The sequence below is a fragment of the Capra hircus genome, chromosome 28 (genome assembly GCF_001704415.2).
Source record: "Capra hircus breed San Clemente chromosome 28, ASM170441v1, whole genome shotgun sequence".
In the NCBI taxonomy this organism is placed as follows: Eukaryota; Metazoa; Chordata; class Mammalia; order Artiodactyla; family Bovidae; genus Capra; species Capra hircus.
This window is the reverse complement of record NC_030835.1, coordinates 2,056,475-2,069,410: the sequence shown is the minus strand read 5'-3', so window position 1 is coordinate 2,069,410 and position 12,936 is coordinate 2,056,475. Positions and strand designations below refer to the sequence as shown.

Genomic DNA, 12,936 nt, shown 5'->3' with positions numbered 1-12,936 from the left:
AAATGTTGAATACAAAAAATAGCAATGAAGTGATTAAATACAAAAGGCAGCATCAAAAAATTTTAAACACTTTAATCAAGCACAAAATAAAAATAAAACGCAGTGGCCATATGTTACTATTACTACAGAGAAACTTACCTGAGTAACTGCTACTTTTCTCGCAGGAAGTAGCATGTTCCCCCAGGCAGCACCGTCCCCACCCTCCTGACTGGGTGGCGCAGTCCGCTACTTGCTCAGCACCTAAGCCCCATGTGCACTGACCCCACTGACTTGGGAGGTGGCGCTGCTCTTCTTGGTGTCCCCATCACACACGGGTAAATCACTACATTTGGTTCTGACCTTAGCAGCCAAAGGGCTATGGGGTCAACAGGCTCCATGGCAAAGAAACGCATCAAAGTTCCAACGGTAGAACAAGCCAGCCCCCCGATAATGCACCACGTTTGTGACTGTCCTTTGCAGCATACCACTCAATCACAACATTCGAAAACGAAATCTGTTTTGACAGACCCTCTTACTCTGTCCTCCCTGGGCCCCCCTTTGTCTTCCTCCTACATCACCAGAGATCTGCTATGTGGCCATTCCTAGGGACTCCTCAGTTAACGAGGCCTGTGGTAGGTGGTTCTTCTTTCCAAGGTCAAGAATGTTCAAACAGTAGACATGAGCGTGGGGCGAGGGGACATCCTGATTATGGACACCATGTTGTAACAACTTGTAATTTGTTTTATCTTGCAGGTTTTTTCTCAGCAAATTCTCATTTAAAACAGCCTGCCTCTGAACAGTCTCTCTCTAAACATCAGAGAAGAGCTACAGAAAAATAGTAGACAACCAAGTGAGACTAGTACCTATGCGGTCCTCGCTGCTCTTCGAAACTTCAACCCACCAGAAGCCCACTGTTCACACACTCCCACAGAGGCCAGATGGTCCCGTCTGCTTTGGGGAGACCCCGGCTGCCTCACTCCACTATAAGCAATGACCAGTGAGCTGCTGCTACGCAGTTAAGTGAGGAGGCGGTGTGGCAAAGACCATGAACCGGTGAGAGGAAAGCGAAAGGAGCCAAGGCTACCGAGACCCCCAAAGGTAAAGCCCAAGCAGGCGTGGTGAGGACCCTACTTGCTGCAGTGAGTCGACCGCCAGCTCAAGGCCATCTGTCAGTCACTCTGGAAGGCAGCAAGAGAGTGACTAAAACCAGTCATTTCTGCCTCCCGCCATGTTGTTACGGAGTGCACGCAGGGTCTAAAGAAACGTTTCAGACTTCATAAGAACAATGTCAAAAGTAATAGACACTTCCCTAGCCTTAAGTCCAACAACCCTAAGTGCAGGCCAGTCAGTGCAGCTGGGTGGCAGCTGAACGCCTAGGGCCGGCCTCTTGGAAGAGAGCGCGTGAGGGTCGGGGGTGGGCAGGGCCGCGCTGGCGGGAGACGGTGGAGACAGTCAGGGCAAGCAGGAGCCCAGCAGGAAGAGCGCAAGCCCACGCGAGGCCAGAGGGCGCGAGAGGCTGGCGCCGCGGAGGGGCCTCAGCGGGGGAGAGAAAGCGGCGACGCAAGGGGGCCACGGAAGCGCGTGAGCGGAGGCGGAAAGTCAAGCCAGGGCACTGCCTCCCAGCTGGGAAGGGGCCTGCACATGTGTGTGTATGTGTGCTTAGAAACACTCTTGAAACCGAGGATGTTAAAGGGAAACAGCCAAAACGTTAAATGCATAAAAGTTAATTCTCTACTGTAAATCTGCTCCACGTCTTCAAGTACTTTTCAGAAATACCTATTTGCTAAATATTACATGAGCTTAGATAATGACTCTTTTCAAAAACCCAAGCCTTAAGTGTTTTCTAGCGTCACCTTGTTATACTTCTGCCGCTTTACAGAGTCTAGCTTCCTGCTGACATCTTTGTTGGTGGCAGCTTGAGGGCCAAGTTGTTCAATAATTCTACCAATCTGCCTTAGGGATGTCGTACATGACCTGAAAAGTAAGAGAAAATGTCTATTTTCCACTCTGGTAACATTTTTTACAGGATGATATGAAAAGAGGAATGCTAAAAACATGTCCCTTTTACTTCTCATTAACTACAAGACAGAAGAAACCGAACCAGACTAACACGTTTTGCCCACTAACAGAACTCGAAGAGCTGTCACAAATCTAAGGCAACTGCTCACGCTTTGCTTTTTAATCTGACTAATTTTAATCTGCTTATTCCCATTTGCAAACTGATTCATTCATTCTATAAGCATTTTAAGTGTCTATTCAAGAGACTATGAAAAAATGATGGGCAATGCTGTCCTTTTATATGAAAAAATGCATACACTTTTCTTTAAGATGATTTTTTTAGAGCGGTTTTAGGTATACAGAAAAACTGAGGAGAAGGCAGAGATTTCCCATATACTCCTTGCCCCTAATATGCACAGACTACCCCATGAGCAGCAACCCAAATATGGGTTTTTAAAGCCCATTATGGGAGTTTCCCAGAGTTTGGAAAAGTACTAAACATATTTAAACATTTTCTAATATAAATCAGACATCCGTGATAGTATTTTTCTTTTGCATGACTAGAAGACTTACTGCTGTATTATTACACTTTGTAGTACAAATAGAAAAAGCCAATTTATAATAGACTGCTCCTAAAATAGACACAGAATTGCAACTCCCAACTTTCAAAACACAAATTCAATATTTACACTTGTGTAATTTGCTGTCTGTGTCCTTTGTGGATTTCAGCAGAAAAGACGTTATCAATGCGACTTACTGTGGTCTTGGCACCACGTGTCACCCTCTGCCTAGCGTCAGGCAGTCTCATGACCCTGCAGCACCCTGCTCTGTCACCTCAGCAAGCAGTGGACACATTTCCCTCGCACCTGAAGGTCAGACTACAACTACTGGAGAACACCTGCTGCTCAAGAGGCTCAAAGAACACACCAGAAAACCGCTGGCAGAGAACAGGCCCTTTGGGTGCCAAGAGTGCCACGGTGCCCTCCACGGGGGGCCAGCAGCTCTATCCTCTCCCCTCCCGCCCTCCCACTGCTGCCCCCTCCCGCTGCTCCACCCCTCCACCTGGCCTCCCCTTCTCTTCCCTGCCTGCAGCACACTCTGCTGAGAACACTGGCTATGAGGGGGCAGACTGGCAATGGAGCGTGAGCTCACCTCAGTCCTCTGCCCCCTTTTTCAACCCAGGTCCAGGCCTCTCCACAACCAACGCATTCTGCTCAGCACAGCCCAGGTCTGTTTCTCCTCTAAAGCATAAGTGACCCTCCTTGGAACTTCACCATTCCTTAGACAGCCAAAAGTACAATGGAAGAAAGGAAAAGCAGGGAGGAATTTCTCACTGTTTCCAGAAATGCAAATCTGAAAAGGTACCAAAAGACTGGTCCTCACTTCAGGAACAGGAAACTAGAAAGAAATTATAGGATGGGAGAGAGGGCGGGGGATGCTCCTGCTATCTGGAGTAGGACACATCAGATCTTCAGAAACACCTCTCCTGAGAATCAGCTGTACACAAGCTTGTGAGACCTGGGCCACTCAGAACAGCACTTCTCACCAGGACATCATGTGTAAACAAGCAGCCAAGAACTGAACTGAGCAACTACTGTTTACAATGCCCAGGTTTAAACACTGGTCAAGGACTTACTGACTCCATCTTCTGATTAAAGGTTCTATGAATCCCCTCAATTTCTGGACTACCACAGGTATTGTCTAAATTTTTCAGTCGTACGTAAAATGAGAGAGAAGGTGGTCCCTACTCACGTGAGGTCGTCCAGGACTGACCGATACTCCTTCTCAGCCTCAGCAAGCTGGGCCACGCGGCTGGCCTCATGGATGGCGCTGTCCACCTGCTGAAGTACCCCTTGCTCCAGCACATCCTGGTCATAGACATCTACACCCAAGCCCTGCAGCTCCAGGGCCTGCGCACTGGGCTCCACCGCCTGGATCTGATGCCTGTCGATGTGCGGCAGGGCTGGCCCTCTCCTGGGAAGTTCCAAGAGACACCCTTCGGTGGAACTGGAGGGTCCATCAGCGGAGGAACAAGAGGGGAGGCTCGGCCCCAGGTCCACGTCACCATCCTTCTCCTGCTTGACTGTCCCCTCTTCACTGCCACTGACATCCTGGCTCTGTGAACAGTCTGGCTCCTGAGTTTGACTTGAGTGGGGGATTCTTTCATTGGGCATCCTCTTCAGACTATCTACAAGGGAAAAATTTTTCAGCAAGCCCATCAGTTATATAGAATTGTATTTATAAAGTTGAGTAAATATTTTATAATTAAAGCAGATTGATTTCTCAAAAGACTAAGCAATAATCCTCCAATTACATAAAATCAAGTTTCCAAGTATTACTTCTCTTAAAAGAGCACAAACTATAGACCTTGAGTTCTGATAAGAATTAAGAAAAATTCCCAGCAACAACAGAAAAAGAAGTGCAGTATCATCAACAAGAACCCTGGGGTAGCCAGCTGAGAAAGCTGGCAACCAGTATCCCAAGCAATGCCCACAGAGACTTCTCCAAATCAAGTGAAGTCATCTCCCTGCTGCTTTCCAAGTGAGCCTCTTCACTGCATTATGGCACAAACGACCTACATTAGAGCTGCATGATCAACCGTGACACACAGCTCTAGTGACTTAAGAAAACAGACTTGTAGAGAGATTCTCTACAAATCTAACACTAGAAACTTTTAGGTTGACGATTTATTCCAATAAGTAGAAACCTCTGAAAAGAGACAATAAATAACACCACACAAATCAGAACCTCAGTTAGATTAATTAAAAGTCTCAAAAATAACTCCATTTCAATGCATGATTTAATTTCTCACCAACAAGCTGGCAAAAACATGATGACTGATAATCTCCACTTAGGTAAGAAAGAGCCACCTTCACATAACGCTGGTGGGAATATAAATTAATAAAATTCTTTTGGAAGGCAGTGTAGCAATATCTACCAAGATTTAAGATGCACATTACTAGGCACTTATTCCAGAGAAATATTCACATATACATAGGCTGCTTGTTGTAGCATGTTTAACAGTTTTAAACTGGCATTAAATATTCTCAACAGTAACAATATAAAAGCCAAATAAAATGAAAAGCCATGTCGTATGAAGGCATTTATATTGGAAAAAAATGGGTACCCACATCTGTGTGTATGGAATGCATTCAAAATGATCTGAAGATACACACTAAACCTGCAGCATGGGAAGGCGGGAAACAGAAGGAGAAGGTAGGAATAAAGGGGAACTTTCACATTTTACAAGAAATCAGGAACTCCTTGAATGAAAATGTGTTTGCTATACTGCCTGTGGAACTCCATCTAATAAATACTTTTAAGCAGATTTTTTTTAAGTGACAGCTTCTCTTTTTATCTAACTGTGAATAAACTCTTTATTTCTATGAAATGTTCACAAGTTCCCTAACAAGCTCCACTCATTCCTCATTAAATAAAGTGATGCCAGTGGCCAAGCACTAGGGTAAAAAGATGCCAGGAACTTAGTGTCCCCCTGCCCCGAGGGGCTCACTCTCTACTGCAGAAGCATGCCAATGGGGCAGGTCGATAGAGGAGGCACCAACAAGAGGCCAGGTGGACACAGAAGGCGGCACAGCGCACTGGATCTGGAGTTCAAAATACACAGGCAGAGTTTTGCACGTGTGGCCCACGATCTGACGCACATAAGGTGTTCATACGTGCGGAAAGGAAGGCTCAGACAGGAATCTAACAAGTCTGGTCTGGACAACTGAGTCACTGGTGAATTCAGTCACGAAATTTGAATCAGAAAGGAAGCAGATGGGAAGCAGCCAAAGCCGTCCGGCCAGAATGCAGGCAGAAATATGAATCTGGGCTCTAGAGAAAATCTGGACAAAATGTGGAAACAGCAGCAGAGTAAACAGCCCCAGGGACCCCAGGGCTCTTGACAGGGACCAGACAGTCTTTCAGGGGATAAGAAATAGACAAAGGTTGAAAAGGTTAAACGAGCACAGCAGAGAAAGAAAATTCCTCTATCTGGGGCCCTTCTGATTATTTCCAGTAGAAAGGATCAGATTGGCAATCTATTACTTTCAACAGAGAGCAGGATTCTGGCTCCGAGCCTTCATACTAGCTGGAATTTTTAAATTGTTCTTATTTGTATGTATACAAGGATTTCCTTTTCAGTTCTTAAAAAATATACTAATCAATCAAAATATTAAGTAATAATTCTGTAGTGCAAAGACGAAGTTAAAATAACGATGTCTGGAGAAAATGTCTAATAAGGAGTTAGGAAGGAATGGTCAAACGTGGAAAATAATGGGGCAACTTCTATGGAAACTACAAAGTTTCCAGTGGATTTGGAAAGTTGAGCAGTGGTTATCTTAGGATAAGGAAATAGAGGCCTAAGGATAGGCTATGGCAGAGAGATCACTGGAATAATAAAGTAATCAAAGGATGGGGAAGGAAAATTTGGTCAAGAAAAACTATAGAAAAAAAAAAAAAACTATAGGATGAATAGCGAGTGGGGACTAGGGAGATAACCTGCACAGAAAGTGGTGCGTGAGACAGCAGCAAGCACAGAGTGAAGAGGGCACCGCACACCTCTCTCCGACTCTGGCAGGAGGAAGACCCCTGACGGACCTAAACTAGAGGTGCAGAGGAGAGCAGCTCAGCTGGACCACAGAGAAAATGCTCTGCAAGGCAGGAAATGTGGGCATTACCTGAGTCACAGGACACAGCTGGGATGGGAGGTGGGGGAGAGCAAGAGTCTGAACCAAGCAACCTGTATTAGCGAAAAGGTGATGGGGGTGGAAGGCCTACCAGAGGCGAGCTCCCCAACCAGGAACTGCCAACAAGCCCAACTGCCTTCTTCAGTAATTAGCAGTCCCAGGGGAAATGCCAATGTTGGGCGTCTTCAGGGTAGAAAGGCAGATGCCGCTTGGGGTAAAGATGCTGAGGAGATGTGGCGGAAGTCAATACAATGTGGTGAAAACAACTACCCTCCAATTAAAAATAAATGCATGTTTTCAAAAAGATGCTGAGTATTTCACGTAACTGACCTTGGGGTCCAAACTGGGCATATTAGGGAAAAAAAAAACAAGCCAGGAGGCACTGAAGAGCGAGGAAGGAAAAGGCAGCTGAAAAGGAGAAAAGAAGGAAGAAAGGGATCAAGAAGCCACTTGGAGAATACACCAAAGGGCAAGTCTCCAGGGAATAAGAGATGAAAACCAGGAAGTTTCGGTTAGAAGAAGGAATTTCAGAAATGAAATAAATCAGCTGACATTCAATAGATATTTACTGAGTCAATTACACCAGACAATGTGCTCTGCCAACAAGTTTCTGTCTGCATAGAACTTAGAAGCTCTTGCAGATGACACGTATTTTAAGAATTATACATATGTATTTACATACATGGGCTTCCCTGGGATATGCGCACTTAGTGGTTCAGTCATGTCCGACTTTTTGCCCCCGCCAGAGTAGACTGGACTGTAGACCGCCAGCCCCCTCTGTCCACTGAATTTACCAGGCAAGAATACTGGAGTAGGTTGCCATTTCCTTCTCCAACATAAGTAAGCATTTACACATAAATTACACACACACAAATATAACTGTGGTAACTGCTATAGGAAAGTACAGACTTCTTTATAACAAAGTAACAGAGGAGACTGATATTATAGAAGTAGGTGTGACATCAGGGAGGCCTCTTTAATAAACTGATATGTGAACCACCATCTGAAGGATGAAATAACAGGCCAAAAGTGAATATTCTGCAACGAAACAGCATGTGTGATTTCTAAGGCTGGTAAGAGTTGGTGCTATTGAAAAACTGGAAGAAGGCTGGAGCATTCTGACAAATCTCTATTGTACATGAATTACAGAGTTAAAGAAAGTGATAATGACTCATTTAGAGAACTTCTTCTAACACTCTGCAAGACTTAACCACCTGGAAAAACAGTATCTTCATTGTCCTCCTTTAAGCGCTGGGGCGTCTGTGGGAGGCGCTGGATACTGGTTTGGAGGTTTAGTTGTATACATGCGGAACTGGGAAGCCGAAGGGGTGTACTTGGCGATGGAGCCATAGGCAAGGGCCAGATCACAGGGAGCCTAGGGAAACGTGAGCTTGGATTTTTCTCCAAGTGTAACGGAGTGACTCTTAACAGTTTCAAACAGGGTGACAATGCCATGACCCAATTTATGTTTTGAAAAAGACCAGCTGGACTACAGTACGGATAATGGACTGGAGGAGACAGCGCACCATGGACACGCTGGGATCCGTGCGGGTGAAAAGTGGCAGGAGCTTGGAAGAGGGTGACAGCAGCGAGGATAAGATGCTACGTGGGCAACCTTTATGCCTCAGCATTTATATGCGGACTGCTCAATCCTCCTTCCTATACTCCCACTGTACTGTATCAACTGCCTGACTTGTTTTCACCCCGACTGTCTCGTTCAAATAACAGCTCCAGTTTTAACCGAGATCAAACAGGGCCGGGCTGACCCTAATTGCGGGGGGCGGGGAGGGGGAGCACACAGAGCCGGAAAGCCGGTGCTTAGTCGCCGGAGCCAGAGGCGCGGCCCCCCGGCCCCACCGGTCCTGCCAGGTGAGCGCTCCCCAGCGGCACTTCCGGCCGCAGGTGGGCCGGCGCGACAGCCGCGCGCCCACACGAGGGCCCGCTCCCGGCCGCCCGCGCGGAAGCGGCCGCCCCTGGGCCCGCCGCCAGCGGTCCAGGCGGGGCTGCGGCCGCCCGGAGAGTCGGCGCGGGCCCCGGACTTGTCCCGCCTGACACTCAACCGGGCCGCCAGAACACTCACCCCTGGGCCGCGCGGCCACCCGTACGGAGACGCACACGCAGCAGCCGCAGTCAGCCGCCGCAGAACTTGGACTAGGATCGGGCGCGGCGCGTGCGTCCTCACGTCTCCTGCGCCGTAAGCGCCGCCCCCAAGAATGACCCGACGGCCGAGCGCGGGCGGGGCCTAGAGCGCATGCGCCGGCTGCGGGGTGATTTTTGAACCCGGGGGAGGCCACGTGGTTTGAGCTCGTGACACTGCCGTGCTTTCCACCTGGGAGCCGAGTGCGGAAGTGGTCCTGGCTGCTGATCTCTGGATTGTGGCTAGCGCTTCACGCGTGGTGAAAAATACATCTTTAGTAAAGGCGATTATCAGAATCTAAAGAAGGTATAATAAGAATGTTTCCAGAAAAGGCAGAGAGGGATACGCAGTGTGCCGAGCGACTATGCTGACAACCATGAACCCCAAAGAGAAAATAAGCTTGGGGAGAGGAGCTGTCTTGAGCTCCGCACGCTTCAGTAGCCGGCTGAAATGTCATCTGGCACGGCTGTTAGTACGTGAGGAATAGGGAGAGGGCTTATTTATCTTTGTTCCCCCTCTTACACACACACACACATACGCACCCCGAGTGGTGTGTGTACATAGTGGGCCTACGTCGCTGTCTTGATTGCGTTAGTCACTTAATATTTGTCCTCAGATCAAAAAGGAGGATTTTTTGAGCCGGGTGACAATTCAGCTGGGAACGTTTGAAGAAACAAAACGGTCACAGGTTTTGTTCTGAACACAGGTTCAGAACAAAGGGAGAAAATTGAGCTTCACCTGAGGAAGGAGTAGCCCCCTTTGGGTGGCAGCTGTATCAAACAGCAGCTTCTTTTCCCAGAGATTCCTGCTCCGGGAGAGGGTGGATTTTCCAGGCGTCAGCGCCAGAGAGCCTTCTGGGAGTTAGTGACTGTGGGAAGGACCTTCCGGGTCTGAGTAGGAAAAGGGAGTAGGAAGTGTACTTGTAACACTCAGTAGTGGCACTGTATCTGTCCTGTTGGCGTTGCCAATCTGCATATGCCTAGAGCCATCCCACATCAAAATAACTTGTTTCTTTTCTCAAAAGGAATAAAGAATTCTAGTCATGCCTTGAATAAAATATTGAAAATAGTAATGCATTAGTAAGATATTAGTTGGAGTGCTTGAACGGGAGAGCAGTTTTCCCAGGTATATAGTGGTTACCACTTTGAGAATGAGGTCCCCTTTTTACTGTGCACTGTTTGGGTGAGCCCCTATAAATCATTCAGAATTTGGACAGGAAGCAAATGGTACACTAAGACTAGGTAGTTGAGGAGAGTTAGTAACAGTGTTTACAGAGGTGGGCAGGATTTAGGAAAACAACTCAGGATGGGATAGTAACCGTGAGGCTAGTGAGAGGCCAGGAGCCTCTGTTGCCATCTGTTTTGGGCTAGATTGCATCCCTCAATTCATTTGAAATTCTAACCCCCAGGACCTCCAAATACAGAACTGTATTTGGAGATAGGGTCTTTAAAAACCCTAAAAACTGTTAAGTTAAACTGAGGTCATGAGGGTGGGCCCTAATGTAACTGGTGTCCTTATAAGAAGAGGAGGTTAGGACAGAGAGATGGAACCAAGACCGTGTGCAGACAGGGGGAGAAGATGACCATCTACAGGCCAACGACAGAGGACTCAGAAGAAAACAGCCCTGCCAACACCTTGATCTCATGCTTCCGGCCCCCAGAGCTGCACAGAAGTTAAGTTCTGTGACTTCAGTCACCTACTTTGTGGCACTTTGTATGGCAGCCCTAATGAACTACTAGATACATCATCCCTGGTCCCTGAAGGGATCATGGGAGGACATGGGTTCAGAAGACAGTAGCTGAGTGGAGAAGACCACTGGGCCAAGGAAATGCAACAACCTGTGCTCACTCAGCAGGGGGGACCTGGGGAGATAAATACCCTGGCCTCACTCTCCTCCATTATTTCACCTGCTGGAGCCTCCCCTCTCAAAACCACTGAGCGGTAATTCCTTGGCAGTTCACTGGTAAGGACGCCTCGCTTCTACTCTTGGGGGCACAGGTTCAATCCTTGTGGGGAACTGATGCCACGGGCTGAGTGGCACAACCACAAGCAAAACAGAAAACACAGAGAGCCAGAGGCGAGGGAGCCTGTAGACGCCCACCCGTACGGATCAGTCTCTCAGGGCACAGGGCAGGGCAGAGGGAGATGAGAACATCAAACATACGCAACATATCCCATGCGGTTTAATCATCCTTTTAGTGGCCCTTTAATTTAGAAAATGCATGATGACTCAGTCAATTCAGTGAAGCTTTTTTACATGAATTTGTATTTAGTTAACTAATGGATTTTATACTTTCAGCCACGCTTCCCCTGACCTCTCTAGACAGCAGATTTTGTTGATTCCTGTGCCCACCTGAACTTACGGGACCCTTTTTTTGTCCAGCCCTTAAAAGAGAAATTGGTGCACTGTAAAAGGGATATTCCCTCAGCCCTTCCGCCATGTGAGGACACCACGAGAAAGGTGGTGGTCCCAGAAGTGGGCTCTCATCAGACACAGAACCTGTTGGCATTTTGATCTTGAACTTCCCAGCTTCTGAAACTGAGAAATTTCTGATGTTTGTATGTTGTTGATGTCTGTGATGTTGTGTTAGCAGCCTACATGGACATAGAATGTAATAGTGGGATTTTTAGTAACTTATTCGTAATACTCATTTACAGACTGAGATCTCTAGATGTCAATCGAGACCTCTTCTTTCCTCCATATTCACTCAGTCCCTATTGGTCCTGCATTATTGGTTTTGGATTTTAATGCATGTTACTTAACAAACACTTGTACAGCCCTGACTGGGGGCCAGGTTTTGTCCTGAGTGCTTTACAAATATTAACTCATTTAAATATGACAAGAGTCCCCCTCCTACCTTTACTTTCTATTTAGTTATCAGTGTAAGAAACTCTCCCCCTGCTCTTACGAAGCAGGAATTTCAGGGTAGTGACGATGCATCAGTTTGGTTCTCATCCCCCATAACCATGGCGGAAAAAAATGTGTACTGGAAGTGCATTGAATACTGCGCAAATTTGATAAATCCAAAAACAGAGGTAAAAGCGTATTGTTTAGAATTATCTTGGCAGCCACTGGAAGATAACGTTAAATGTATGTTGAATAAATGAGCGGACAAAGGCCATATAAAGCCATATGCTTCCATTGAAAATGTATGTATATCTGTGTGTGTGCGCCTGTGTGCAGTGTGCACGCTGGGGAGCATTAGGGATGGTCTCCTTACTTTCAGTCACACCTCCACCACTGTCTCTCATTGATACAGCCTCTAGGTGTCCTAATCTCATTGTTTCATATATTCTGTCCAACTTTGTTATTTTCCCGATTTTTCACAAATCCCTCCCCCATTACTTTTGGGCATTGCTTGCTTTTTACCTAAACATTAGGGTCGTTTTGGTAATCTTCAGCAAACACCTTGCTCTCCAAAGCTGATATAGAAAGAAGAGAGCCAATATGTGTAAGCAGCTCTTTTACCTAAACTTTAGAAGGAGTTAACAGTGTGCCCTGATTTTAGCAGGTTCCACAATCTTAGTGTAATTTTTTATTGTCAGTAACCAGCACTGTGACTATTCTCTGCAGCTGTACATTAAGGAGATGTCTAAGGAACTTGTGGCGATTCTGAACACATAAGAAGAAAAGTTATCATTGATCTATTCTTCATATCAATGGAAACTGGTTACTGATTGAGGGTGAACATGAGGAATTAAGCAACTGTAGGAATAACCTGAGGACATGGACGTGTCCGCAGGATATAGGATTCCAGCTGAAATCCGTGGAGAGTAGACTGACATAGATCTTCGTGTGCTCTACAATGTGGAGCAATTTCACATGCTTGTTCTTTATCGGAATAGCTCCCTCTGAGCAGCCAACTCTCAGAGCATGCTGTTACGCCGATGGCCACTAGAGGAAGCAGAGCATCAACTCTGGGCTGATTTCCACAGATACATTTGCTTGAGTTGCTACTATTGTAACCGGAAGTGGAAGTCAGGGTGCTCCCTGTTCAAAAGCCAATAAAAACGCAAGGTTGGTGGGAAGGAAAGTTTGCTTTATTTTGGATATAGGCGGCTGCGTGGGAGGGCAGCGTGGGGGACGCAGGTGAATAGGCAGAGTCCCTGCTCTCATGAGACTTTCATAGAATC

The 12,936-nt window shown here is 46.8% G+C and overlaps 1 protein-coding gene across 3 annotated transcripts in view; it reads right to left on the bottom strand.

Moving 5' to 3' along the window:
* ERCC6 (ERCC excision repair 6, chromatin remodeling factor) overlaps positions 1–8,834 on the bottom strand; it is a 72,216-nt gene extending 63,382 nt beyond the window's left edge. For all 3 annotated transcript variants that reach the window (XM_018042328.1, XM_018042329.1, XM_018042330.1), the window contains exons 1-3: positions 8,746–8,834; positions 3,730–4,165; positions 1,833–1,953 (exon numbers count right to left, since the gene is read on the bottom strand). In XM_018042328.1, coding sequence (XP_017897817.1) covers positions 1,833–1,953; positions 3,730–4,151 — 543 coding nt within the window. In that variant the 5' untranslated portion in view covers positions 4,152–4,165; positions 8,746–8,834. The remainder of the gene's footprint in view (positions 1–1,832; positions 1,954–3,729; positions 4,166–8,745) is intronic.